Genomic DNA, 27,881 nt, shown 5'->3' with positions numbered 1-27,881 from the left:
CAGCAGCCAAGATATCATGTCCTATAAGCAAGGGAGCAACTTGTCCAATGGGTTAGCAAATTATACATACCCTTTGATCCAGTAATATCACTGCTGGGTCTGTATCCCAAAGAGATTTTACAAGGGGCAGAGGGAAGAAAAGATCTAATTGTAAAGGCTAAGAATGGAAGTTGAGAGGATGTCTATCAATTGAAGAATGGCTGAACAAGTCGTGTTATATGATTCTGATGGAATACTATTGTGCTATAAGAAATGAGGAGCAGCTGACCTTGCTGTCCCCAACTTCCAGGAAAATGGGACCATCAAGATTCCATTTGCCTTTCTTGATTTTCCATGGAAACTGTGATAGCTGCTCTGATCCTCCTGGACTCCCAGAAGACAGGATGTGATCTCCCTGCTGGCTCTTGTATCCTGTTTTTCACATACTTTTCCTAATTCAGAATCTAAAAAACACCTCCCCCATCCTCCCACCACACTGCTGCCTTCCCTCCCTCTCTCTTTTTTGTAGAGTTCCCATGTTGAGAGGTTTTTTTTTTGTTTTGTTTTTTTTACGAGAAAAAAGTGTGTCTTGCCTTAAAAAAAAGAGAGAAAAAAGTGAGGAGCAGGATGATTTCAGAAAAACCTGGAACTATTTACATAAACTGATGCAGAATTAAGTGAGCAGAACCAGTAGAACATTGTATACATTAACAGCAATATTACATGATGAACAACTATGAATGACTTAGCTGTTTTTAACAAAACAGAGATCCAGGACTCCCAAAGGACTAATGATGAGCAATATAGTCTGCCCCAGAGAAAGAAGATAGAATCTAAATGCAGATCAAAATATACAATTTTTCACTTTCTTTTTGGTTTGAGTTTTTCCTCCCCCACAGAATGACTAATATAGAAATATTTTACATGATTGCATATGTATAATCTATATCAGATTGCATACCATTTTAGGGAAGGGGAAGGGGAGGGAGGGAGGAAAAGAATTTGGAACTCAAAATTTTAAAATATGAATATCAGAAATTGTTTTTACATGTAATTGGGGGAAAGAAGATATTTTTAAAAATTAAAAAAAATTATAGGCTCTACTATGCCAAGAAATGAAATTGATGTTACAAACCATCTATGTCTTTATTAAAGTCATTGATAGAAATATTAAGGCAGGGGCAAACAGAGATGGCTGGGGTACTCCATTGGAATTCTCCTGGGGGATCATTAAAATTCATTATAATATTGATTATACCCATATATTTTCACAAAGTTGTGGTGACTAAAAACAGATTGCAAAGGATTGTGGAATGAGATAAAGACAGCAAGCTCAAAATATAATTTTTATTTTTATTTTATTTTTTTATTAAAGCTTTTTATTTGGGGCAGCTAGGTAGCACAGTAGATAGAGCACCAGTCCTGAAGTCAGGAGAACCCGAGTTCAAATCTAACCTCAGACACTTAACACTTCCTAGCTGTGTGCCCCTGGGCAAGTCACTTAACCCCAGTTGCCTCAGCAAAAAAAAAAAAAAAAAAAAAAAAAAAAAAAGGTTATTTTCCAAAATGTATGCATGGATAATTCTTCAACATTAGCCCTTGTAAAATCTTGTGTTCCTATTTCCTCCCCTCCCCCACACTATCCCTTAGGATGGCAAGTAGTCCAATATATTTTAAACATGGTAGAAATATATATTAAATCTAATATATATATACATATTTATACAATTATTGTTCTGCACAAGAAAAATCAAATCAACCCAGTTTTAAAAAAAGCAGGGCAAAATAAAATGCAAGCAAGAAAATGCTATGTCCTCTCTCTGAGTGTAGATGGCTCTCTTCATCACTAAACAATTGGAACTGGCCTGAATCATCTCATTGTTGAAGAGAATCAAATGCATCAGAATTAATATAGTCTTCTTGCCATGTACAATGATTTCCTGGTTCTTCTCGTTTCACTCAGCATTAGTTCATGTAAGTTTCTCCAGGCCTTTCTGAAATTATCTTTCTGGTCATTTCTTACAGAAGAATAATATTCCATGATATTCATATACCACAATTTATTCAGCCATTCTCTAGCTGATGGGCATCCACTCAGTTTCTAGTTTCTTGCCACTACAAATAGGGCTGCCACAAACATTTTCGCATATGTGGATCCCTTTCCCTTCTTTAAGATCTTTTTGGGATATAAGCCCAATAGTAACACTGCTGGATCAAAGGGTCAAAGTTTGATAGCTTTTTGAGCATTGTTCCAAATCGCTTTTTTTTTTTTTTTTTTTTTTTTTGAGGCTGGGGTTAAGTGACTTGCCCAGGGTCACACAGTTAGTAAGTGTTAAGTGTTTGAGACCAGATTTGAACTCGGGTCCTCCTGAATTCAAGGTTGGTGCTCTATTCACTGTGCCACCTAGCTGCCCCTTTTTCCTGTCATCTTAATCTGAAAAGTGTGTAGTGGTATCTCAGAGTTGTCTTAATTTGCATTTCTCTAATTGATAGTGGTTTAGAGCATTTCATATGACTAAAAATAGTTTCAAATCCTTCATCTGAAAATTCTCTTTTCCTATCCTTTGACCATTTATCAATTGGAGAATGGCTTGAATTCTTATAAATTTGAGTCAGTTCTCTATATATTTTATAAATGAGGCCTTTACAGAACCTTTGAATGTAAAAAATGTCTTCCCAGTTTATTCCCTTCTAATCTTGTCTGCATTAGTTTTGTTTGTACAAAAACTTTTTAACTTAATATAATAAAAATTATCTATTTTATGATCAATAATGAGCTCTAGTTCTTTGGTCACAAATTCCTTCCTCCTCCATAGATCTGAGAGGTAAACTATCCTATGTTCTAATTTGTTTATAATATCACTCGTTATTCCTAGATCATGAACACATTTTGACCTTATCTTGGTGTACGATCTATCTACCCAGGTTACTTATACCTTCGGAATCTAATACTTAATGTGCAACAAGAAAATGGTATTTACACACATATATTGTATCTAGGTTATATTGTAACACATGTAAAATGTATGGGATTGCCTGTCATTGGGGGCAGGGAGTGGAGGGGGGGGATAATTTGGAAAAATGAATACAAGGGATAATGTTATAAAAAAAAAAATTACTCATGCATATATACTGTGGAAAAAAAATTCTAAATTAATTTAAAAAAATTCTTGACCTTTTGTTCTTCTAGATGAATTTTGTTGTTATTTTTTCTAAGTCAGTAAAATAATTTCTTGGGAGTTTTATTGGTATTGCACTAAATAAATAGATTAGTTTAGGGAGTATTGTCATCTTTATTATATTCACACGGCCTATCCAAGAGCACTTGATATTTTTCCAATTGTTTAGATCTGACTTTGTGTGGTGTATTGTAGTTCTATTCATATAGTTCCTGACTTTTCCTTGGCAGATAGATTCCCAAATATTTTATACTATTGACAGTTATTTTAAATGGGGTTTCTCTTTGTAAATCTTGCTGTTGGAGTTTGTTGGTGATGTATAAAAATGCTTATTTTGTATTCTGCAACTTTGCTAAAAGTATGGGTTATTTCTTTTCTTTTCTTTTTTTTTTTAGGCTGGGGTTAAGTGACTTGCCCAGGGTCACACAGCTATGAAGTGTTAAGTGTCTGAGATCAGATTTGAACTCGGGTCCTCCTGAATTCAAGGCTGGTGCTCTATCCACTGTGCCACCTAGCTGCCCCCCTGTATGAGTTATTTCTAATAGTTTTTTAGTTGATTCTCTAGGATTCTGTAAGTATACCATCATATCATCTGCAAAAAGTAATAATTTGATTTCCTCATTATCTTCTCTAATCCTTTTAATCTCTTTTTTCTTCTCTTATTGCCAAAGCTGGCATTTCAGAATATGATTTCCCCCCCCCCCCCCCCCCCCCCGAGGCTGGGGTTAAGTGACTTGCCCAGGGTCACACAGCTAGGAAGTGTTAAGTGTCTGAGGTCACATTTGAACTCAGGTCCTCCTGAATTCAGGGCTAGTGCTCAGAATATGATTTTAGAAGATTGCATCTGGAGGAGAGGAGGTATGGGATAATTTTTAAGGACTCAGTAAAATCAAGGGAAAGCAGTATGTGTGTATATGTGTGTTTGTTAAGATAGAGAACTGATTCTGTTTATAGACTAAAGGGAAAGGGGAGAGTCAGAAGACCTAGGTTTGCAATTTCCTTCGGCGTTTTACTGTTTTTGTAACTTAAATAAGTCACTTATTCTCTGAGACTCCATTTCCTCATCTGTAAAATAGGAGAGGAATGAATGACCCTTTAGGTTCTTTCCAACTCTGATCTTATCTAGGATGACAGAAGGAGCAGCCTCCAATATACATGGGAGGGGAGAGGATCTAATGGGTGGGATGCACCTTAGAAATAAAGGTTACTCCTTCTTTGTGACTACAGAGAAGTTTGGAGAAGTGGAGGAGGGGAATTAAGGAGATAACTTTGTTATCTATAACTACTATGCAGTAGTGAGGCCATTTGTTGGGAATGAGGATAGAGGGCTGTTCAGAGAAGAGAAAGTTTGAAATAGTTGTTGTGGGGGTGTATGACAGTAAATAAAATGTGAAAAAAAAAAGGATTGATTGCCATGCAGTTACATCAGGACCTAGTTGAGGTTAGACAGGATAAATTTATAGTAGATCCACTTAGCAGTTTTCTAGCTTACTGTAGGAACATTATAGTCCAAGAGTTGGGTGGTAGGAATTCTGTAAATTGAATGTTCTCATTTTGAAATCCAATCAGTGATTAAGGCTAGGTAAAGAATGAGGCATTCTCTGACTAGATTAATCACAGATCTGACCTTATCTCAAACAAACCGAGACCTGGGAAAGATCTTGGCTTACAAAGGCCTAGTCTCCCACAGCATTGGGGCCAACTCTAGTTGTTTTGATCTGTATCTTGCCACTGGATCCAGAAGGCTCTGGAGGGAAAGTGAAGTAGGTGATTTTGCACAGTACCCCATCCCTCAAATTCAATTCACTTGCATGTCATGGCATCACCTCCCTGATGTGATACTCTTGTCCAGTTTTTGCATGGTGTTAAGAAAAGCCTTGTTAATTGGCTACTGAGACAAAGCTGAGTGTGAACATAAAAGAAGAAAAACTGACTAAATCAATGTTTTTCTCTTCTTATATGAATCCAGGGAGGATCTGCTGCAAGCCTGTAGTTGGAGAGAGACACTGGACCCTAATCTTGTGGGACTGTCATGTGGCTCCTGAATATAAGGTGCCTATTTCTTTGTCTTGAGATTTATTGTGCTTCTCTTAGGGGTATTGGAGTTGGAGATGGAATGGACTAGAGGAGAACCTTGTGAACTTCAAAAGGCTGGAAGATTCTACCCAGCAGCTGTAGGGCTGGAGAAGAGCCATCCCTAAAGGATTATCTGCTTGACCCAGTCCAGAAATGGACTTATCCAGCAACTAAAATACTATTCTGAAAACAAAAAAACATCTCTGTTCACTGGGAGTAATGCCCTGATTTTAAGTTTGAGTGTGCTCTTTCATTGATTCAAGTGGCAGAAGAGAGAGTGTGTTTTAGTGTGGGATAATTTTTGTACTTGGATTATTTTATCATTTTAGTAAACATCCCTTTGCAAAAAGTAATTGATGTTACTTGATTATCAGTTATATTGAGGAAAAATGAAATGGATAAATTGATAGTGGTCTATTAATCAATGATATCAATTATTCAAGAGATAATAACTGGCACTGGTAAATGATATTAAGGCAATAACCACTGGGGACCATTATCAAGGACTATATTGGACTAGAGCATTAGAAGAAATGCAGAGCTCCTTGGGGTGTAGATGGCTTAGTAGCGCGTAGAGCTCTGAGCATGAAGTCTGAAGGACCTGAGTTCAAATCCATCCTTAAATACTTTTTAACTATGTGATCCTGAGTAAATCATTTAACCTTTATCTGCCATACATTAAAAATACAAAAAAGAAAAGTAGTTCATGTCTTCAAGGAGGTTACAATATGGAGAGAAAACACAGAAAAAGAAGCTAGAACAGGGAAGTAGGGGGAGGGAGGGATGGTGCTTCATGTGGGGTTATGATGAAGTCCAGACAAGTACAACTTGTGAGAAATGAAGAGATGGCAGTCTTGGGCTCCCTTCTTAAAAGGAAGTTGTTGATCACATAGTTACTAAGTCTTTAAGTGTTTGAGGTCACATTTGAATTCAGGTCCTCCTGACGCTAGGACTGGTGCTTTATTCATCTAGCTATCCCTAAATGGAAGTTTTGGGAGGAAATGATCTTGCAAGATGCAGAGGTTCCTGGGAGAAGTCCAGAGATGGGGAATGAAGAACAGCCAATCTTTTTTTCTACTTCAGTTCCTGGGTAGAGTGACTTCTGAGTTAACACAATTCCTACATCACTTCGATCCCACCAAGTCCGTGCTCAAATGTAGCAGTGCTGTGAGACGAGAGGGTCTGGGCTGTAAAGACTGCTTCATGCTCCAAGCTAGCCTGGCTGATCACACACCAGAGAAGTAAGCCTCCAAATACAAAAGAACAAAGAACTGTAGTCTATTCATAGGCCACTTAGGAGGACCTACAGCCTCTGTCTCCCCTCTCTCACCAGAATGCTGACAGACAGGAAGGAGTCTGTCTAAGAAAAGGACAAGATTCTGGTTGGCTGGTATCTTTTGAATGCCTTGGTTCTGACTAAGAATCTAATCAAAAAGGTTATTCTTCATCATGTGGTAAATGGACTGAAAACAGATAAAGACTCACTTTGTGCATCAGCATCTCTGTGGAAATTGCATTATGTGTCAGATTGTAATGTCAGAGGTATCCTAGGCATGCATATGAGGATATGACATTTTGGTCCATCTCTTGTCATATGTGGATTACCTATGTGTCAAGAGCATTCAGGAATCATCAAGCATCCAAACTGAAAAAAAAAAAAAAAAAAAAAAAAAAAGACTAGATTGTAGGCTTAGAGTGGGCCTAATGTCTGCGTGGTCTGATATTACATGGAATATTTATTAATAAAAACTTGAAAAGCTTCATGGGGTCCCTGAGAACCATTCTTCTAACCATATGCTGCACTTACTCCTTGGCTCTACATTTCAGTCTTCTGCTTTTGTAACTTGTATTTACTCCATGTTACAAAAGACAGATCAAGATGTATGGTAAGACTTGAAGAAGAGAATGTCATCCAGCTGAACTGAGTGAGCAGCACTGGAGAGACATGAACTGATGCTGAGTGAAGTGAGCAGAAGAACTTTGTACATAGTAACAGCAACACTGTGTGATGATTAACTATGATAGCCCTAGCTCTTCTCAGCAATACAGTGATCTAAGACAATTCCACATTTATCATGCCGCACAAGAAAACTCAGATCAAAAAGGGGAAAAATAACATTCAGAGAAACTAAATGAACTGATCCAGAGCGAAATGAACAGAATCAGGAGAAACATTTCTACATTAACTACATTGAAAAGACAAACAATTTGATTTATACAATGACCACCTATGATTCAGGAGGACACAAATGACTCTGTTTGCCTCAGTTTCTTCAACTGTGAAGTTAATAACATCTATCTCACAAGCTCGTTGTGAGAATAAGATAATATTTACACTTATAAACAATATAAGTGTTTAATAAATAAACATTACAGTGCCCAGCACATAGAAGATACTATATAAATATTAGGAATTATTATCACTGCTATTACTGATGGATCACAGCCTACTCAAACTTGCATATCTAGCTAAGGAATGTGGAGCAATTAAGACTTCTTATCTGTTGCTCCTAATTGTCTCCAGTAAAACTCCCATCCTAACTTATTTGTCTTTCTGTAAAAAGTTCTTACTTGTCTCTTTCCCTAAATTGTGATCTTATTTTTCTTTTATAATTTACAATCTTATAAGTTGTTAGCCTGCTAGCTAAGCCCTAAAATTTCAGTATATAAAGCATTTGGAACTATTTCTAATTTGCTAGACTTCCTTTAAAAGCTATCCCAATAGCTATGTTGCAAATAAATTCTATGGTGACTTTGAGTCTCTTTTAATTCTTTAAATTTATGAACCATGATTCTCACATACTTCATTGCTATTATTATTATTATTGTTTTGACCACTTCCTGTTAAAGATGAACTCAAAATTCAGAATAAGATAGGATATGGTCAATGAGTGAATTTGTTTTGCTTCAGTATGCATATTTTTACAAGAGTATTTTTCTTCTTTTCTCCTAATGGGTAAGGGGATTTAAAAGGGAGAGAAAAGAAATTGAAATTAAAAAAAAAAAATCAGAGCAAGATGACTACGTTTTGCTGAAAATTTTTGATGTTTAGAGAATATTGAAGAGATTTTTAAAAAAGAAATTAAGGACTGATACTGAGTGAAATGAACAGAACCTGCAGATCATTATATACTTCAACAACAATATTATATGATGATCAATTCTGATGGACGTGGCTCTCTTCACCAATGAGATGAACTAAATCAGCTCCAATAGAGCAGTAATGAACTGAACCAGCTACACCCAGGGAAAGAACTCTGGGAGATGACTATGAACCACTACATAGAATTCCCAATCCCTCTATTTTTGGCCGCCTGCATTTTGGATTTCCTTCACAGGTTAATTGTACCCTATTTCAAAGTCCGATTCTTTTTGTACAGCAAAACAACTATTTGGACACGTATACATATATTGTATTTAATGTATACTTTAACATATTGAACATGTATTGGTCAACTTGCCATCTGGGTGGGGGGGAAGGAGGGGAAAAATTGGAACAAAAGGTTTGGCAATTGTCAATGTTGTAAAATTATCCATGCATATATCTGGTAAATAAAAATTATTATTAAAAAAAAAAAAAAGAAAGAAATTAAGGGGAGGAGACTTAAATGTGGGAACAACCAGTCACTATTTGTTGAATTTCAATTAGGTGTTCCAAGCATTAGAGTTATAAGAAATCATTGATAGAATGCCCTCAAGGAGCTTGTGAAGTAATAGGGAAGTGTGCAAAGCATACTATAGATTAGATATGCACAAGAAATAACAGAAGTCACTGGAATTAAGAGGGGTTGAGGAAAGTTTCCTGTAGAAAGCAGGATTTTAGTGGGGACTAAAAGGAAGCCAGGGAGGTCAGAGATGTGTGAGCTGAAGATATTAGATAGTAAGAGCAAAGACCTTCTGTTAGAATAAAAGATACAAGCCATCTGCTTGATACAAAAGAACAATTAAGTGCTTAAAAAAGGTTACTTTGAAGCAGCAACTCAAGCATATCTAAATGCCATTTGTTTCTAAATTAGCACAGAAAATTGCTGAGGGTGCTCTCAGAATAAGCAGATGCTCTAAGTAGACACCCAACATCTTTACTTGGGATAGAGGAACAAGTTCCTTTCTTGCCTAACATGACAGCTATAGCATCCTGTAAGGTATCATTATAGAATGATGTAGAACTAAAAGTCTTTTGGCATTAAAATGAGGGCATGATGGTGTGTACATATAGTCTACTGGGGAGTCTGAGACTTGAGTTTGGGAATTTTGAGCTTTATTAGAACTAAAGCCAAGCTGGTATATCTTAGATGTGGTATCAATATGGCTGCCTGACAATTGGTCCAGTTAGAAACTGTTCTTGTCAAAGCTCCTCTGCCAATTAGCAATAGAGTCACACTCATGAATGCAGCATTTTCAGGCTGAGTGGGAAACCTAATCTCAAAAAAAAAAAAAAAAAAAAAAAAAGAGAGAGAGAGAGAGGGAGAGAGAGAGAGAGAGAGAGAGAGAGAGAGAGAGAGAGAGAGAGAGAGAGAGAGAGAGAGAGAGAGAGAGAGATAGAGATAGAGATGCTGGCTCTAATTGTTGGGACAGTAGAGTATGAGATAAGGTCCCCTGTTGAGAGAGTGTGGGAAGTACGTGATATCAAAAGCTTGAGGAAGGGCTAGAAGGTTTGGAACAGATACCGGGTGTAGTACAACAGAGAATCACTTAGGGAAGGATGAAAAGATTGTCTTGCCAGAGTGAAGGTACAATTGAGATTAGAAAACATTTACAGTAGCCTCCATGGCAACATGGAAACTTCCTCCAGATCCATTCAGCATTGGCAAATAAGAGCAGAAGAGGTGGATAATGAGAGTAATTCCAGGTTACTGTTTGTCAAGGACATCAATAGTTATCAGACACTGGGACAAGAGACTTTAGAGTAGAAAATAGTATAACACTGGTTTAATTATAGGGGTAAGAGCTGGCAATGAAGGAGATTGAAAACAGCTGGAGTGATGACTTAAGTAATTACTGAGTGAATAGAGGGACTAGAGGTGGGGGAAGAAGAAAAGATCTAAAATGAACAAATTATAGGGAAAGAGAATGACAAGAGGTTATGGCTGGATAAAGGACTTCTGAATTCTTGATGGTGGAAGAGAGAATTGTTTTGGGGTCATGGTAACATAAGTTTTGGTCACTCCCTGTGTCTGTCTAAGTGAAGAAACAGGCCATGGCAGTTGAGGAGACTGAAGAACTTGGAGACTAGGGCATTTAAGGGAATGTTGACATGCATAATGAAGTCCCCTAGCATAAGGTCCCTTTCCCAGAAGTCATGATCCTCTTTGAGAAGAGCAGAAATTGGAGTGGAGATGAAGATTGAATCAGATAATAAAGTCCTTGAGAAAGGAGGGAGAATGAGCGGTAGATAATTGTGCCAGTGTGTCTGGATTGACTGAACCTCAAAGGAAGAGAAGGTCCTGAGCCATGGCATCAGAGAGAACCTGAAATTAGAAAAGGGAGCAAGAAAAGCCAACTGTTCTTCCAAGACCAGTGTGTGGGGAGCTGTGAGAAGTGCAGCTAGTACTGGGAAAGGTAATGGAGATGAAGGCAGTATCTTCTGGGCTCAATCCTGTTTTTGCATATTCTAGAATAGGGGCAAAGAACAGTATAGGGAGACTGGGGGAGTCTTAGAGGCAACTGAAATTGGATGAGAGATACTGAGTTGCAGATCTTGGAGGTAGAATAATTTCTCCAGATGATGAGGTTCATGAGTTCATGTTACTCTTCCTTGAATACATATTGTACTTGAGTGTTTACAATTTCATATGTAAACTATATGATGTTTCTTTAAACAGATTCTTATGAACAGTTTATATGTGAACAATTTACACCAAGACTTACAAATTTCTTTTCAAACTACAATTGTGCTTTATTTGGTTTTGTCTACAAGTGTTATCATCCTTATTTTTAAAATGTTTTTTATGCACTGAAGCTGTTTTCCTAATCCCTATTCTCATTAGGAGATGAAATTTCCAAAGCCCAGTTGTTACATCATCATTCTTTTTATTTGGGGAGAAGAGACAGACAGAGTTAAGTTTAAAACTAGCCCAGGGTCATACAGCTAGTAAGTATCTGAGGCCACATTTGAACTTGCATCCTCCTGACTCCAGGATCAGTGCTCTATCCACTGTGCCACCTAACTGTCTCTGTTATATCATTTCGTAAGGTTCCAGGGGGAACCCTGAGGAGACTGGGAGGGTTTCCCAATGCTATACAACTCACAAGCCCCCAAGGCTATTCTTTTACCACTGATTACCAGTTGATCAGTTAGCCAAATTAATTTACTTTTAGAAATAGGTATCAAGGTGCTATAGTTGTTACAAAATGTCATCTCTCTTCCTCCCACCAACATTGGAATATTCTCTTCTAGAAAAACGAGGAAAATGGGTTTCTCATGGAAAGTGGGTTTATGCTTAAAACAGTGTGACAAAGGAGAGAATGGACAGCTTCTCCAAGTTCTATTGCTTACTCTCAGATTGTTCCCCTTAGATATCCTGTAGCTTTTCTGCTGGACTCCTTATCTTTCTTCACTACATCTCTTCTACCTCTAACTCCCAAAACAGAGTCTGTCATCAACCACTGCCACTCAGAGATGCTGCTGGGCACTAATGAAAAGTCCTCTGGTTCCCCCAATGTGATATGGTCCTTCTTTGGTCAAGGGTAAGGAGACTAAGATTTACTTGTTTCCTGCATTTTTCCTAAGCAACAATTCTTTGTCAGGGGTTGGACTGGAAAGCTTCCACTGTGAGCAGCAAAGCTACCAGATGCTCCAATCCTCTGGTTCAAAACTGGTTTGCTATTTTATAGAAAACTTACAGCTGTGACCCAGTTTTTGCAATCAATCAGAACCCAGTCCCTGTGTGATGTCATTCTAATTCATCCAGTGGTTTTCAAAGATAGCTACATTGATCCAGGACTTGTTTTACACCTAGTCTAAAGCCTATGATTGATTAAAGAAGTGTTTTCATCCAGTTAATCAGGACTATGAGAGAATAGCCCTTTGACTCTTAAGGATAGCCTAAATTAATCATCCCACCCCCAATATTTATATACATAAGGCAAATGAAGTTAAGAAAAATTAAGTGGCTTCTCCAGGGTCACATCAATAGTATGAGAGCCAGGATTCAGAACTAGGTTTTCTGATACCAAGATCTAGGCTCTTGCCATTACTCCAAAGATTCCACTAAACTCTGAGGACATAAGCCTCATATGCATCTGTAATAGGAGTAATCTTTGGTGCTAAACATATGCTTTGGCCCATTGTTAAAAGATAAGCATCAAATGATCAACTAGGATCAACTTTTGCTCTTTCAGCAACATAGTGATCTAAGACAATTCCAAAAGCCTCTTGATGGGGAAATGCCATCCACATTGAGAGAAAGAGCTATGGAGTCTGATTGCAGATGGAAACAGGATATTTTTGCCTTTTTGTCATCTTTTTTTCTCATTTTTTTCTCTGTGATTCTTCTTTCACAACATGACTAATGTGGAAATATGTTTGATATGATTGTACATGTATAATGTATATCAGATTGATTGCTGTCTTGGAAAGGGGAATAGGAAGGGAGGGAGGAAAAAATGTAAATAAAAATATTGTAAATGTTGAAAATGAATAAATAAACTATAAGCATAGCATAACTACTTCTGATTTGGTTTCAGTGACTGGGGGTTGCAGCAAAAAGGATTGAGAAACTTGGTCATGGGGGGAATAAACTCTTGTGGAAGGCTCTTCCTATTCAGTGATCTACAAGGTAAAGAGATTTTTCTCATTTTTTCTCTTCCCTAAATCATGGCAATAGCAATCTGAAAATTGAAGATATGACATAAAGGATATATGTTGTGTAAGTGAGCCTATCTTTAGTTGCTTTCTGTATTTGTGCTTCACAAAAACAAAATTTAAGAACTGGAAGATTCCAACTCAGTGACCATAGAACTTAATGCTTACTTTAAAGGAATTCCCATTCTACATACCTTGACATTTAAGTGGTTATACAGAATTCCAAGGCAGGATAAACCCATCACCTCTTGAGACAGTGCACTCCATTTTTGGATAGCTCTAATTGTTAGGAAGATAGATTGTTGTTTTTTTGACAACAGATTGAATATGTCTCTGCAATTTCCAGTGTTCCTGGTTTCTTGAGTCTGATTGCCCCAAAAGAGATGATTCCTGCAATTACTCTACTGGAAGAAAAATAAGATAACAAACAAGAGGATGTTTCTGCTGAAAGTGTTAAGAAAAAATCATTGCCTGATGGGCAGGCTATCTGAACACACTGTGAATGCAAGTCCAAGATAAAAGTGAAATTTCTATTTCTGTTGTAAAATTGTCTTTACCCTTCTGGAGTTTATAATGGTAGTGATAGACTTGTTTGTTTTCACTATTTGCTGATTTGTACTTATGAGTTTTCCTATTTTAAGTAATTTTTGGAGGAAATAATGCTTCCTACCTGATATCAATTTTTAAAAAATGTTACTTCTATTTTTACAAAACTCCTTGTTCATCCCTTTTTTTAGTAAACCTCTATAATGAACCATTCTGTTTACTTTTAGAGATTTCTCTTTTTGAAGTTCTACTCCTAAGGAGGGAGCATAAGCAAAAAAGAAAAGAAAACTTTGACTCCTTTTTTGGGGTAATCATCAGGCTAGTCTCAGAATAAAGACATATTTTATAATAGAATTCAGAGCTAGAGACTTTTTTGGAAGGGCTGTGGCTCTCATATTCAGAATGTATTTTTGTTGAATTGGGTTGAGTTCCTTAACCATTCCACCACTGAATTCATTAAAGGTGTTTAATTAAAAGATTTAATTTTAAAAGTTCTTAATGCTTTATTCTTTGTAGACGAGTAAATCACACCCTCTTGGGCTCACTCCTCAACTTGAACTGGCATTAGTGAATTTGGTACCCAGAGGGGCAATTACTATTTAAAGTATTCTAGGTATGATCCTCCTTAACTGGAGCTCATAAGGCATCATTAATGGGCTTCCCCTTAACAATCAGCCACTAGACTAAATTAGCTCTTAGACAAGACATTTACTCAAATGACGTAACAAGAACAGTAATTACAAAGCATTTCCCCAAAAAAATATGGGATGTACTCTCCCACAAATATACATAGACTCTGTTCCGGATAAGCAGACATGAACTTAAAGTACAGTGTAGTGAGGCACATATGTAGGGAACACATGTACTCAAGGCAATTCACAATTCTGGAATATCAGGGATTTCATGTTCCTTCTTTTTCCAGAATCCTCAATAAGTTCCTTTCAGGGAAGCATTGGTAACAGTGATGAACAAGCCACTCCACTGCCAGGCTGATCTCTCCTAGGATACATCTCCATTGGATAGGCTCTTCTGACTATGTATGCTACCATTCCAAGGGCAAGATCTCTTAGGTAGCTAGTGCATTTTGCTGCTGGGTTTAGTAAGTAGTTTGTTCTGCTGTGGAGCCAGCCCTTCACTGGGCTTGTGGACAGACCAATCTACACAAGTCTCTTGGCCATTGGGCAGCTGTTGCTAGTCTGATCTGAGCAGGTTGTTTGGTTGCTGGGCTCTTCACAGGAAGCAACATCTCTGCCAGACAGGTCAAAAGGATGTTTTGATTCAAATCCCGATTCCCTCGGTAAGGAACCTCACCCTAACTTTTGATGGTCCAACAGTTCACCTCCCTGATCTCCGTTGGGATCTCACAGCTCAGTGACTGGGGAAAACCAGTTAAAGTTATGAGGTTAAGTATTTGACTCAGGCTGTAAGCTTTAGAGTATTTTATACTTCCAAGTCCCTTCTTCCAACTTTCAGCTCTGCTGAAGTACAATATAATAGATTCCTTATAACAGGTAGAGATGCAGAACTGCAAGTGATCTTCAAGCTTATCTAGCCAATCGTTTTATAGAAGAGAAGTGTGTGTTACCTTTGCCCAAGGTAACACACACACAGCGGGGAGCAGAGCTGGCAATCCCCTCCCTAGACTCTGAATCCAACTGTCCATTGCCCGGATTGAGAGTAAAGCTCCCGGGCCCTCCTTCAGTGCTCCTCAGGTTGGTGGTCAAGCCCTCATAGAAGATGTTCCATCAGCCACATTCAGCCTCCAGCCACAGACATTTCAGCTACAGACCACTGCTAATCACTTCCACCTGTGCTCTCCTCCCCCAGCTACTGTGGGAGGGATTAACAGGTTCCTGAGGAAAGAGGCATTAAACTTGGCCTGGATGGATAAAGAGAGGCAGCTCCCTCCTCAGTCTCATCCCCCTAGATAGTGCCCAGAAGCTTCTAACATTTTATTAAATTAATTAAATCTTTATCTTGGCTGAGGACCACATTGATTCATGATGTCATGAGGCAAGCTACATCACATCTGCAGACCAATCGACAGAACCTACCTGCTCTTGCTCTTCCTCCACAACAAACACCCTACAGTGCCTGGTGGGTAGCCTGGGGGTACTGTGCCATAAGCAAGGATTTTCTCAAATTCCTGCCTGCAAGGCCTACAGAGGTCAGGCAGCCTCTCTGAATAGCCCTCTCTTTCACACACAAACACTTTTTTTTTTTTTCCCTGAGGCTGGGGTTAAGTGACTTGCCCAGGGTCACACAGCTAGGAAGTGTTAAGTGTCTGAGACCAGATTTGAACTCGGGTCTTCCTAAATTCAGCGCTGGTGCTCTATCCACTGCGCCACCTAGCTGCCCCAACAGACACTCTTTTCTGAGTGAGCTGTGAACTGTAGGGGCCCCAGACGCAAACCTGACCAGAAACTGGTGTCACATTCTAGGAGAAGCTGATTTACAAAGGCCAGCTGGACTTGAGTGGGAAATATTTCTTGGAGAAAGGAAGTGATACTGTGATGACTAACTCCATCCCCATCCATACCCAGTCTAGATTCACTTTAAAGACCAAGAGACCCAATATGAGGAAAGGGGAAGGAGAGAGAATGTACAAAACAAGTGTGGCTACAGTAAAAGGAAAGATGTAGCTCAAGACTTAAGCCTACTCTGCTTCATCTAGCCCAAGTGACTGACCCCAGGGAGGAGTTTTAATCTTTGAAAACTGTAGCTTCCTATGGCTGATCCTTAAGACCAGATTCCTTTTTCCTGGGTCACCTCAGCTTAGCTTAAAACGGACCGCTAACACTTCTACCTACACAACTGAAGCTCATGTTGGCAGACTGTGGGTTTGCTTGTGGATAAAGCCGGGCACTAAGAGTAGTCTCTACTCTCAGCCCTGTTCTATCCAAAATGGAACTCAATGAAGAAGGAAAAAGGATCCATGGGGTTGGGATAAAGGCAGAGAAAGAGAGTTAAGGCCTCTTGGAAAAAAGGCATCAAGTTTTCCCTTCACTGATCCTGAGGCAATGGGGGGGGGCAGCAGAGGTGTGTTGTGAGAGAAGGGGAACTGGGGCAAGGCACAAGGTAAAGCTGGGTGATCCCTCATTCCCACTCTGAGGGAGAAGTATGGCAGAGGTCACAGTGTTGCATTCTCTTGTTTTCAGTATCACACTTGTATGTGGAGTAGCCAGTCAGCCCCAGCCATACAGCCCCCAGGCACCTCCTAGCATAAGTTGAGGAAGGCACCAATGGGCTTTTCCCCATGGGTCCCAAGAGGTTAAAAATGGCCGCACTCCTTCCAGGACTGACATGGTGGAGAGAGGGGGAGACAAGTCTCCAATCACCCAGTTGGATTTCCTACTCCCATAGTGCACAGGTGAGCTCAGGCTGGTCGAGTTGCTCGAGACCTCCCCTTCAGCATACACTAAACACAGAGGGAGCTTGACTTCTATACTTCTCATGGAATGTCTTGAGGAGGGGAACAAGGTTCTGGAAGGTTGGGCGGAAGGAGGCTTCAGATTCCCAGCAATTCTTCATGAGAAGATAGATCTAGCAGGGAAAGAAGGGGGCGAGGAGGGGAGCTTTAGACCCCATGTTTTCAGATGGGGTCCAACTGACCAGAGTTTGGGGGGCTGTGACTCTATACCCCCCAAGGCTGGGAAGGCCTTACCTCTCAATGTTGAGGGTTATTGAAGAACTAATCAATCACTACAAGCAAGAAAAAGCCTCCAGTGGGAGGGGGGCAGCCCAGAGAGAAGGGTTGGATTCTAACAGTGTCTTTAGCTGTGGTGATGGGATCATAACGTAAGGCAGAGTCATCAGTGGGAAACGTGGGAAGGAGAACTCACCTCACAGGGACAGTCCTTGGGACAAGGTAGTCTCTGGCCTCTCTCTAGCAGGTCTATGAGCCTCAGCACTGTCATCTGGCCTTGGGTGACCCCAATCATTTCGATGAATTTCTGACCAGAGAAAAGGCACAAAGGGGGCTGTCACTCAGGTGGGTGCTGCTAAGGAGTCTGGGGGGAGGGGCTGACAGATCCAAGACCAGGCTCTCACCAAGGGTGGGGTTTGATTGCAGTCACAGCGTGTCAGCAGTTCATAGAAGGTGACCCCAAAGGACCAAACGTCAGAGGCATAGTAGAACTTACACTCCTTGAGACACTCCATAGCATACCTATGCGATACTAGGGATGAAACTTGGACCGCTGGGAGGGGAAAATAGGTCCCCAAAAAGAGATAGCAGGAGAAGGGGGGAAAGACAGAGAGCCTCGTGCTATAACAGAAGCCTTAGCTCTACCGGCCCTCCCTCCCCCTCCTCCCAGACCTCCTCTAGTATGTGGACTGAATGCCCCTGTCTGTGCCCCTGGTCACCAGAAGACGGGGCTGTCTCCATCCTCCCGGACACAGTAGTAATCGTGGCCCTCTGGCACAGCCTTGGCCAGACCAAAGTCCCCAATCTTGACAGTGTTGTCGTTCTCCAGAAGGACATTTCGGGCTGCCAGGTCTCGGTGGATGTAGTGTTGGGAATGGAGGTAGGCCATACCCTAGAAGGTGGGGATGTTGCCAGAAGTTGGGGTCACAGGGCCCAGGGCCCAGAGTCCCCATCCTCACTCCACCTCCCAGGGGGCTCACCTCACAGATCTGCTGAGCAAACAGCAGAATCTGGGCCAGCCCCAAGCTGTGTTTGGGGAGATAATCCCGCAAGCTGCCCAGTGGCACATACTCCATGATCAGCTGGACCATCTTCTCCCCTGCAAACCCAAGAGAAGTATGAGGGGAAGAGGGAAGAAAGAATCCTGGCTCAGGAGCCAAAGAACTTGGATTCAAATCCTGGCTGTTCCTCACTGGATAGTGTGACATGGGGTGAGTCACAACCTCCCTAAACTCCAGTCCCCTGATCCGTGAAGAAGGGGCTGGAACAGCCGTCTCTTAAGTCCTCCCCACTCTAACTCCCACCTGACCCATGGCAAGTCTCTTCCATCTGTAAGAGGGGGTGCATTTGGACAGTTGTTAAGGTCTCTTCCTGGCCCTAAAGCCTGTCTTCAAGGCTCAGGACTGCAGGGAAGCCCGATCTCTCTCTGCTTCCTGACCTTGGTCACTACAGCAGCCCTTATACTTGACGATGTGCTCATGGTACAGCGTCCGGAGGATCTCAATCTCCCGCTGCCAGCTGCTCAGGAGCTGGGAACTGCAGCCAGCCTTGAGAGACTTCACAGCCACCATCTCCCCTGTGCCGTCATTAGTTGGGTCATAACAGTAGAGGCTCACCTTGCCAAAGTGGCCCTGAGGAGAGGTAGGGAAAGGAGGGAGGAGCTAGCTCCAGGCCAGACTGCCCCATACCCGATGCCCTCATCCACATCTGTAAGTCCCCTTCTTCCCCAGCCCCTCAGACCTCTCCCAGGTCTCGGATCTTCTTCAGGTAGCGTTTCTGAAAAATTGTGGGATCTGAAGCTGGGAATTCTGGGCTCATGGTGGTGATGTCAAGATCTGGAAGAGATTGGGGACCCATGAAGAGGGGGTTCAAGAGAGCTAGAAACAAAGCCGATGTGTGAGCTCTCTGGCCTTTCCATCCGGCCCCCATCTTGGAGCTCACTGGGCCTTGAGTCTGGGATCCCAAGGACAGCCTGGCTTGGCGGGCTTGTCTCAGGGCCTGTTTGATGAGGCAGAAAGCAGCCTCCTCTTTCCCTTGTGAGGCTTTGACTTGAAGGCACCTTCTCTGGTGATGGTCCCTAGAAGCCACTTCTTTGTCTAACCACTAGGACTGACTGCCTGGGGAGGGAGCAAGAGAACCAGTCAGGAGGGAAGGGAGGGGGAGAGCCAGCCTTACTCTGGGGCTGCAGCTGTGTGAGATCGCGCAGGATGGTTCGGAAGGAGGGCCGCTGGCTGGCATCATAGGTGAGGCACTGGCTGATGAGCGTGGCTAGCTCCTTGCACGAGGGCTCAGGGAGTCGGTGCTTCTTCTCATAAAATCGTTCCTTCTGAGGGGGAGAGGAAGCAGAGGGAAGCACTCAGCTCTAGGCAGAGCTGGGCAGTTAGACCCCACCCTTGTTCCTCAGGACCATCCCAGAGGATTGAGATGGGAGAGCAGCCCTTCAGGGGGGTGAGACTGAGCTGGGGGGGTTACCTCAGAAGGACTACGACCCTGGAGAGGTGCTTCCCCATCAAAGCAGATCTCTAACAGTGTCGTTCCGAAACTCCACTTGTCGGCGGCTGTGCTGAGACCCATCCCGCTGGGGACACACTCGGGGGCGATCCAGGGAATGCGCTCTACCCGCTCTGGGGGCAGAGTCAGAGGTCAGACGTGACCCATATTTGGCCCTCAGGGCAGACAGGCGCTAGCGGGGGGCAGCCCCCTAGTCCCCACCATCCTCACCCTCCCTGGAGAGGGCCGTGACGCTGACGCCAGGATCGCTGAGCTTGATGAAGGGCTGAGCGCCGTCCCCGAGGCCTCGCCTTGCCAGCAGGATGTTCTTGGCGCAGACATTGCCATGAACCAGGTTTTTGTCCTCCTAAAGAGGGATATGAGAGAAGGGGTCACAGAATATAATACGGAGCTGAAGACCACCCATGGCACGTATGCAGGGCCCTTCTCCCGGAGTACCGGTATTTGGTTTGGTTTCCAAGGTGAGGAGGTGCAGCAATGCTTCGTAAGAACCATTTTGGTGGTTCTTCTCCTTGCCCAGCCCCTTGATCCCCTGGCACTCCCATTCCCTGGGTCAGGCACCTACTAGGTAGCTGAGAGCACTGGCAAGCTGCTGGGCCACAGTAATCTTCCAGGCCACTGGCACATGGCCCTTCTCCCGCCGTAGACATACGTCCAGTGGCCCATGTTCCACATGTTCTGCCACCATGATGTCTATAATGGTGAGACCAAATACTTGCATCTAGGGGCAGTCTAGGCCAGGGATGGGAAAACCTCTGTCTTGGGACACGGAGACTCAAGGAACAGTGGGGAGAGTAAATATTAGATGAGATATACTCACTCTCAGAGCCCCGGACACAAACACCATGGACGAAGGCCAGGTGGATGTGGGAGACCTGGCTCATTAGGCTGGCTGTCTCAAAAAATGCCTGGGGGAGATACAATAGTACATGGGGGATACCCATGGCCACAGAGGAGATCCTTATTCGTACAACATTTCCCCAGTTCTCTCTTACCAGAGCAATATCACGATGACTTGGATCCAACACCTTTAACACTACTCGGAGCTCCCGATGGTTGTTATTGGGTTCTGAGGGAATGTTTTCTTCTTCCTCATCCTCAACTCCCATTCCACCCCCCACGTGTAATAGTCCCTCATAAATGTTGGTCCGGGTGCCTTGGCCCAGGTGAGCCAGCTGAGGTGGGTGGAACAGGAGGGGAGAAAGAGAGGGACCACATCAGTACAAATGCAGTACAATCCATCCAAAATAAATTGGGGACCTTAGCTCCAAGAAATCTTTTTTTTTTTTTTTTGGTCTATATCATCACCCAAACCCAAAACAAGAGATCTGGATGGGGGGAGCAAATGACCCAAAAAAGTATTTTGGTGTCCCAAGAAACAGGGGGGCCTTTGGCCTACCTGGGTGATTTCTTCCTTTCGGATCTGATGGAAGCTGAGCTGGGACAAATTGAGTGGTTTGGGACCCTCCTTAGGACGCTGCCGAGTAATGATCAGATTGGAAATTTCTGGGGGAAATAGGGATGAAGAAATATAATCAAGACAGAATTGTCTTGCCTTACCTTGGGAATGAGAAATTTCCAAATAATCTTACAAGGAAGCAGAGTCCCCACCCCCTACCTCCAAAAAAGACTACCACCAAACTGTGGTGGGGGTGAATGTCCTCATGCCCATGGAGTCTAGCCACATTCCCCCAACATTTATCCCCCCTCCCTTCCTGCCGCTGGCTGTACCTCCTGCTCGAGGCAGGCAGCATTTGCTGAGTGTGAAGCTCTCTAGGCTAGAGCCAGGATCAGAGCCAGAGCTGGATCGCAGTGTGCAGCCTTGCAGGGCTGCAGTGAGCTCACGAACACTGGGAAAGGCTTGATCCCAGCCTTCAAGCTGGAAGGTCAGGCCCTGCTCTTCAATGCGGAACTGCTTGTAACGGAGACCCTGTGCTCCAGCTGCCTGTGGAAGCAGTGAGGAGTGAGCAGTCTGGTTCTCCAGGGAAAAAGGGAACATGCTGTCCTACTCCCTGAAGTTTTTACCTGGTCTTTCCGGGCCACAGTCAGGATGAGACGGTGGAAGTCAAAGGAACTCCAGCGGATAAGGTAGAGGCCATCCTCTACTTCCTCTCGCTTAAGTTTGGACAGTACATAAGGCTCCCTGGGACATTAGAAAGTAGGGGAGTTGGGGAAGCAATTGAGAGCAGGGTAAACTTTTCCCTCTGTTCCACAGGTCAGTCCTCATATTCCCACACTGACACAACCATGCAATAATCAAGTTATATAAAAAAGACAATGCAGCTCTCTCTCTCCCTCTCCTCCCCCTTTTCTCTTTTTCTCTCCCTTCCTCTTCTCTCTCTTTCCCCCTTCCCCTCTCCCTTTTCCCCTCCCCCCTCACACACTCACTGCAAAGGCCCATGGATGCCATTTTGAATGCTCATCACCAGCCTTGGGGGGGCCACCTCATGACACAGGTAGTGGCTGGAGTCTGCTGTCAGCCTGAAGTAGCCATCAATCAGGGATACCAAAGAGAGTGCCACCATAGGTGAAGAGAGAGTCAGTTCCTGGGGATGGGGAAGGAGGCATTAGCAGGGTTTTCCCACTTGAATTATCTTCCCAGCCTCCAGAGGTCCCACCCCAGGCCTTCCTGGCCCACTTCCTCCGCTCTAGCCCCCACCAGGCACTTGTTGTCCTGACGGTGGATGCTGACGTTGTTCTCCTTGATCACAATATGAGTAATATCTTGGAAGTCACAAAAATACGTCCAGAGCGTCTCTTTCTTCTCAGTGGGCAGCTGGCTCGACTTCCGGCTCTCTGCCTCCCGGGTCTTGGACTTCTTACCAAGGGAGCTTTGGGAGTCCTGAAAATCACGAATGGAGAGATGAAAGCCTGGTCCCTCTTCCCTCACTCTACCCAGGGTGAGGGGAGTTGAAGGACCTCAGAGGGCAGCCCTCCATGCTTGTCCGCTCACCTCCACCTGAAGAAGCCGCCAATGGATACCACTTGTCCCCGTCACTAGAACCTCATGACTAGGAGCCTGGTCAGCGAGAGAGAGAGTAGCTCCCTGGGGAAGTGTAGGCCCTTGCTCACTGCTATTGACATAGCACAGATCCCTTTCAGCCTCCGTGGGCAACACCAAGCTCAGGGCAAAGAAGCGTTCAGTGCCAAAGCGCGGGGCCAGCTGTTCCAGCGTAGCCAGGTATTTGAACATAATGTCCTGTTCGCTAAAACGCCCCGGACCCACTGTCTGCAGATGGAATCGTCGCATAAACTTCTGGAAGACGTTCCTTAGGCGGAACTTAGTCAGGGAATTGTTCTGCTGGATTTGTCGGCTGAAGGAGCGTGGGATGCAGTCTTTGAAGCTGAGATGGGAGAGGACAAGCACAAGATCGGGGAAGGAAAAGGTGAGTGGGATCTGAGGGGCTCTAGCTGGCCTGGCAGGACCACCAGGAGGAGGTCCGGGGACTTACTCATCCTGTGTGTAAGGACCCTCCCGTCATGATGTCAGCATCATCTCCCCAGCAGACCTGCTACTTCTTAGAGCAGCTTGCCCAGGGGCTGGCAGTCCGCTCCCGAATCAGGTTAAGTCCTTACGCCCCACGTTGGCTCCCATACACTTTTTAGTCTCTCCCCTGCTCTGTGCCCTCCAATCATCCTTTAGTCTAAATTCGGTCTGTTCAGCAGAAATCCCATCTCTTCGGAGCCCTTTGCCTGACTGCACGCTGGCCTCGGGGTGTCTCAGGCACATGGCCGGTGCCCGGGAGTGCCTGCCCCGCCTGGCATTCAGAGGACCCCAAGGCCTCCCACAGCCAGCTACCTGGTCTTCCTCACCACCTCTTCCAGGGGCACGCCGCGCTGCAGAGCAAGGTGGGAGAGGTGCAGCACAGCCATGCCCAAGCTCTCGTTCTTGAAGTGCTGAACCTCCGCATCACTGTGCAGGTCCGAAAGGGACGCGACATCATTGACAAACTCAAACTTTCCCTGAGGAACAGGACAGAGCGGGGCAAATGACTTGGGAGGACTTCCCCGGCCCTCCCCTCCTACCGGACCTTTCCAAACATTGCTGACCCTTAGCATGCACAGCTCTTAATGGGAAAAGGCAGATGAAGGGCTGGCAAAAGTTTGGAAGGTTTGTGAGGGACAGCAAGGAAGCAGGATCAGCAGCAGTGACTCTAGCCAGGAAACGACGCCCTGGCTCTCACCCATCCCTTCAAGCCCTGCCCACTGGGCGACGCTCCCCACCCCCCAACCTGTTCGTAGAGGTACTCGAAGGAGGCTTTGTCCAGTAAAGCACACCCCTGCTCAATCCGGGTCTTCTCTTCAGAGACCTCAAAACCTCGAGGCATGCTTCTGTACACAGCTGGCTCCTGGGTGTTCAGCCCGTGCCAGTTCCTGAAGTAATACCTGCAGGGTACATGGTCTTATCCCAGGTTCTTTGTCAAAGAAGGGGAACACTTCCTTGCTCTGAACCACCATAGCCTGCCATCCTGGGGCCTGCGGCAGATGGGTTCCACAAAGGACTGGCTAGCACTATAGCTCCTCCTGATTCTGGTGCCTCAGATCAAGGAGAAATAAGGGACAGAAAACCTCCTACTTCGCCTCTCTTCAATTTCCAAAGCCCATGTCTCTAAGCTTATTATAGTGGGCCAAAGACATGCCCAGAATGGGAGAGTATGTGTCCGCCACCCCCCAATTCTGAGAAAAACTGCCCACCATAGGAAACTGCTCTCCCAGTGCAGCACCCACCACTTCTCGAGTATTCCCCTAAAGATTCTATGTGGGGATCTTTCCTGAAGAATCTGTTGCCACTGGGGAAAAGGCTCTGTCATGACCCCATTGCCCCAAGCCCAAGCTTAGGGAGCTGCTGCTACCTCATTCGAAACTGCAGGGTTTGATTGGTATCCTTGGTGATCTCAAAGAGGTGGTTAGGAGGCAGCCAGACTTGAGCCTGGGTATCATATAATGCAAAGAGGTTGTAGCAGAGTGGGGTGATCCCTGGAAACAAGGCAGATAAGAAGGGCGTCAGAATTAAGTGCTCACACTCCCCTGAGAGTCTGCCCCTGCCTCTAGAAATTAGAAACTAGCCCTCCCTCCTTCCTAAGCTAAAGTGAGAGCAGGGAAACAAACCCCAACAACCCCAGCAGTTTGTTTTCTCAGAGGCTGGTACAGGATCAGGGTAGAAGAAAATTCTGAGGAGCCCAAGGTAAGGAAATAGACACTCAACCATGATCTCAGCTGGTGGTAGAACAGAGAGGCAGCACAAATGCTAGACCCCGGTCCAGACGCCCAGAACCTTCCACAGGCCCCAGGTGCTGAGACTAGTGGCTTGATGTCTTCAGACAAAGACTAACCTGTCCCGGAAAGCCCCTGGAGTCCAAGCTCCTGAGGCCACTTCTCATGTCCTGGGGACTGGAAGTCTTGCCCTATCAAAGGCCCAGCTGGCGGGAAGCAGCCCTCACTGTCCTGTCTAAGGAGTCTCCTTCCCGTCCTACCCCCTCATTGGCCCATTCACTAAGGAAATGCCTGGGGTAAGGGAGAGAGAAGCTGCTCTGAAGTAAGACTCGCAGCCACAGTGTATCCTTATTCCTAACCCAGGCGTTCTCGCCTCTGCTCCGCCTTTCTCAGACCCCACTCACCCACTTTCTGTGCAAGGTGGATGCAGACGTCCTCTGCCGTCATGGTGCCCCGGTCGTAGGTGACGGACGGGTCGCCGCCGCCGCTCCAGTGGAGGAGAACCCTGAGCCCGCTGCTGCTGGGCGGGCCCCACTCCCCCTCAGAGTCACTGTGTCTCGCAGCGCAGTGACATAATGGCATCTTGATCTCCGGCCAACTGAAGGGGCTCTTTAGGCCTCACTCCAAAGCTCTCTGCATCCAAGTTGTCCTAGTCCAGGAGTCAGGAGAAAAAGGAAGAGAACAAATGGAAAGCCTTTCATAGACTCACGGAAAGAGCCTGGGCTTGGGCTCTGAGGACTCTGGCCTAAGTTTCGGCGCTGACACTTACTGGGCACATGATACAGAATAAATCTTAGTCATCTGGAAACAAGTATAACAAGGCTGGGAAAAGCGTTAACTCTGCGGAGGGCCAGAGTCCCTCCTGGAAGTCGGACCGCAGGAAAGGAGCAACACGGTCCGTCACTACCCACCCAAGGACCACAGAGGCGGGGATACGGCCCGCTCCTTGTCCGCAGGAAGCGCTTAATGGAAGCTTGCTGAAGGTGGGGGAGGTGCGCAGTTTGGGGGGAACTGGGGCCAAAAGTGAGGGCAGCTGCAGTGCAGACTCCTGGGGGGCAACACCGAGAAACTACAGGCCTCGCTGGCGATGCTTCCCAGCCCCCGCGGCGCTGCAGTCCCCTCCTGCAGCCCATCCATACCCTCACCCGTTCTCCTTCCCTTCTCCAAAAGGCCCACCTACAGCCCCCGCTGCCCCCCCACCACGCACGGTCCCGCTGTCCGCTTCGGTGCCTCCTTGCCTCAGCTTCCCCCGACGCTGTTCCCCTCGGAGCTCACCCTGGCACTGCCATTCCTCTTACTGATCACCCCCACCGCACTCCAGTCACTGCCCACCCTGGCCATCTTTCCTGTGGGCGCCCCCCAGGCACTGCCCCCCTCCCGGGCGCTGCCCCCCTCCCGGGAGCTGCCCCCCTCCCGGGCGCTGCCTCCTCCCGGGCGCTGCCCCCCTCCCGGGCGCTGCCCCCCTCCCGGGCACTGCCTCCTCCCATGCCCCCCTCCCAGGCGCTGCCTCCTCCCGGGCACTGCCCCCCTCCCGAGCACTGCCTCCTCCCGGGCGCTGCCCCCCTCCCGAGCACTGCCTCCTCCCGGGCGCTGCCCCCTTCCCGAGCACTGCCTCCTCCCGGGCGCTGCCCCCTTCCCGAGCACTGCCTCCTCCCGGGCGCTGCCCCCCTCCCGGGCGCTGCCCCCCTCCCGGGCGCTGCCCCCCTCCCGGGCGCTGCCCCCCTCCCGGGCGCTGCCTCCTCCCGGGCGCTGCCCCCCTCCCGGGCGCTGCCCCCCTCCCGGGCACTGCCTCCTCCCATGCCCCCCTCCCAGGCGCTGCCTCCTCCCGGGCACTGCCCCTGGTGCTAGCCGGAGGAGCGCAGAAGCGCCCGCACGCAGCCCCCACTTCCCGGGGCCCCGCACTCCCCGGGGCTCCCACACACCAATCCCGCCGGACTCCCAGACCGCTTCCAGGGCTGCGCTGCTCCCCGGCCCCGGGCCTGGACCCGGGCTCACCTGTCAGCGCGATATTCAGCCCGGACTTCGGACTCCGGCCCCGGAGCTCGCTTTCTCTCAGCCGCAGCAGCGGCAGCCGCAACCGGACCCTCTGACTGACAGGCCCTCCCTAGCTGGGCAGCCGAGAGCTCGCATCCCATTGGCCTCCTGCAACAAGCTCATTCATTGGTGGCTGCTGTAGCGCCTTCTTATTGGGAGTGTGACGGCCGCCGGTCCATTAGTAGCGCCAGGCTTCCGGTGCTCAGCGTTGATTGGCTGGATCCTGGAGGAGATGACGGTGATTGGTCGACGGAAAGAAGGCGGAAAAGGTGGGGACTTGGAGGGGAGGGGGCGGGCTAGGGATATTTCCTCTAGATGAGGTGGGCGGTCCCTGGCGTTCTCACTCGGCGAGAGGAGAAGAATGGGCGGAGCGACAGGGCCATGAATCTTCTTGAAGCACTTTCTGGTCTCGTTCTGCCCCAGAACTCAGTGTCCCCACTTCCCGGAGCAGCGAGGTCAGGCCCTGTGGAGGAGGCGCTGTGCAGGGGAGAGCGGGAAATGGAGAACGGAGCACTCGCCCCGTGAGCCCGGCTCCTCATCGGAAAAAGGGGAAGTGTCCGGGAGACCGGAGCTCACGTGGAGCCTCGGACATTTACTGTTTGTGTGACCCTGCGAAAATCCCTTAACTCGCCTCAGTTTCCTCATCTGTAAAATGCTTGTGATTTTTTTTAATTTTTTAAAATTAATTTTATAATTATGACATTTTTGACAGTGCATATGCATAGGTAATTTTTTACAACATTATCCCTTGTACTCTCTCCTGTTCCGAGGTTTTCCCCTCCTTCCCTCCACCCCCTCCCCTGGATGGCAGGCATTCCCGTACATATTAAATATGTTATCCTAGGTACAATATATGTGTGCAGAACCGAATTTTGTTGTTGTTGTTGTTATT

The 27,881-nt window shown here is 45.6% G+C and overlaps 1 protein-coding gene and 1 long non-coding RNA gene across 2 annotated transcripts; one reads left to right on the top strand and one right to left on the bottom strand.

The window, feature by feature from the left end:
* Positions 1 to 11,438: 11,438 nt before the first annotated feature.
* LOC141538802 (uncharacterized) lies at positions 11,439 to 13,532 on the top strand. The gene is made up of 3 exons (XR_012481131.1): positions 11,439 to 11,921; positions 12,921 to 13,012; positions 13,385 to 13,532. It is a non-coding gene; the product is annotated as an uncharacterized LOC141538802 (long non-coding RNA).
* A 745-nt stretch (positions 13,533 to 14,277) lies between these two features.
* Positions 14,278 to 27,172, bottom strand: TYK2 (tyrosine kinase 2). Its single transcript, XM_074260615.1, has 24 exons — positions 26,951 to 27,172; positions 25,360 to 25,604; positions 24,595 to 24,718; positions 23,974 to 24,127; positions 23,541 to 23,704; positions 22,695 to 23,085; positions 22,401 to 22,583; positions 22,130 to 22,287; positions 21,767 to 21,884; positions 21,473 to 21,686; positions 21,141 to 21,247; positions 20,737 to 20,916; positions 20,562 to 20,649; positions 20,307 to 20,434; positions 19,952 to 20,087; positions 19,703 to 19,854; positions 19,406 to 19,556; positions 18,971 to 19,065; positions 18,669 to 18,861; positions 18,211 to 18,329; positions 17,950 to 18,122; positions 17,635 to 17,752; positions 17,427 to 17,537; positions 14,278 to 17,127 (listed from the first exon to the last, which is right to left on the bottom strand). The coding sequence occupies exons 2-24, from the start codon at positions 25,535 to 25,537 to the stop codon at positions 16,993 to 16,995; spliced, it is 3,570 nt and encodes a 1,189-aa protein (XP_074116716.1). The 5' UTR covers positions 25,538 to 25,604; positions 26,951 to 27,172; the 3' UTR covers positions 14,278 to 16,992.
* Positions 27,173 to 27,881: the final 709 nt, after the last annotated feature.

This window comes from Sminthopsis crassicaudata, chromosome 1 (genome assembly GCF_048593235.1).
Source record: "Sminthopsis crassicaudata isolate SCR6 chromosome 1, ASM4859323v1, whole genome shotgun sequence".
Taxonomy (NCBI): Eukaryota; Metazoa; Chordata; class Mammalia; order Dasyuromorphia; family Dasyuridae; genus Sminthopsis; species Sminthopsis crassicaudata.
Note: the sequence above shows the minus strand (reverse complement) of the source record. Positions and strands in the feature narration are given on the sequence as shown.

What these genes read in the sequence shown, in the direction of transcription:
- TYK2 (XM_074260615.1), bottom strand. Translation starts at nt 25,537, where the DNA reads ATGCCATTATGTCACTGCGCTGCGAGACACAGTGACTCTGAGGGGGAG. An exon ending in CCACCTTGCACAGAAAGTGG is followed by an intron (nt 24,719 to 25,359) that starts GTGAGTGGGGTC and finishes CCTTGTTTCCAG; the next exon opens with GGATCACCCCACTCTGCTAC. An exon ending in ACCCTGCAGTTTCGAATGAG is followed by an intron (nt 24,128 to 24,594) that starts GTAGCAGCAGCT and finishes TGTACCCTGCAG; the next exon opens with GTATTACTTCAGGAACTGGC.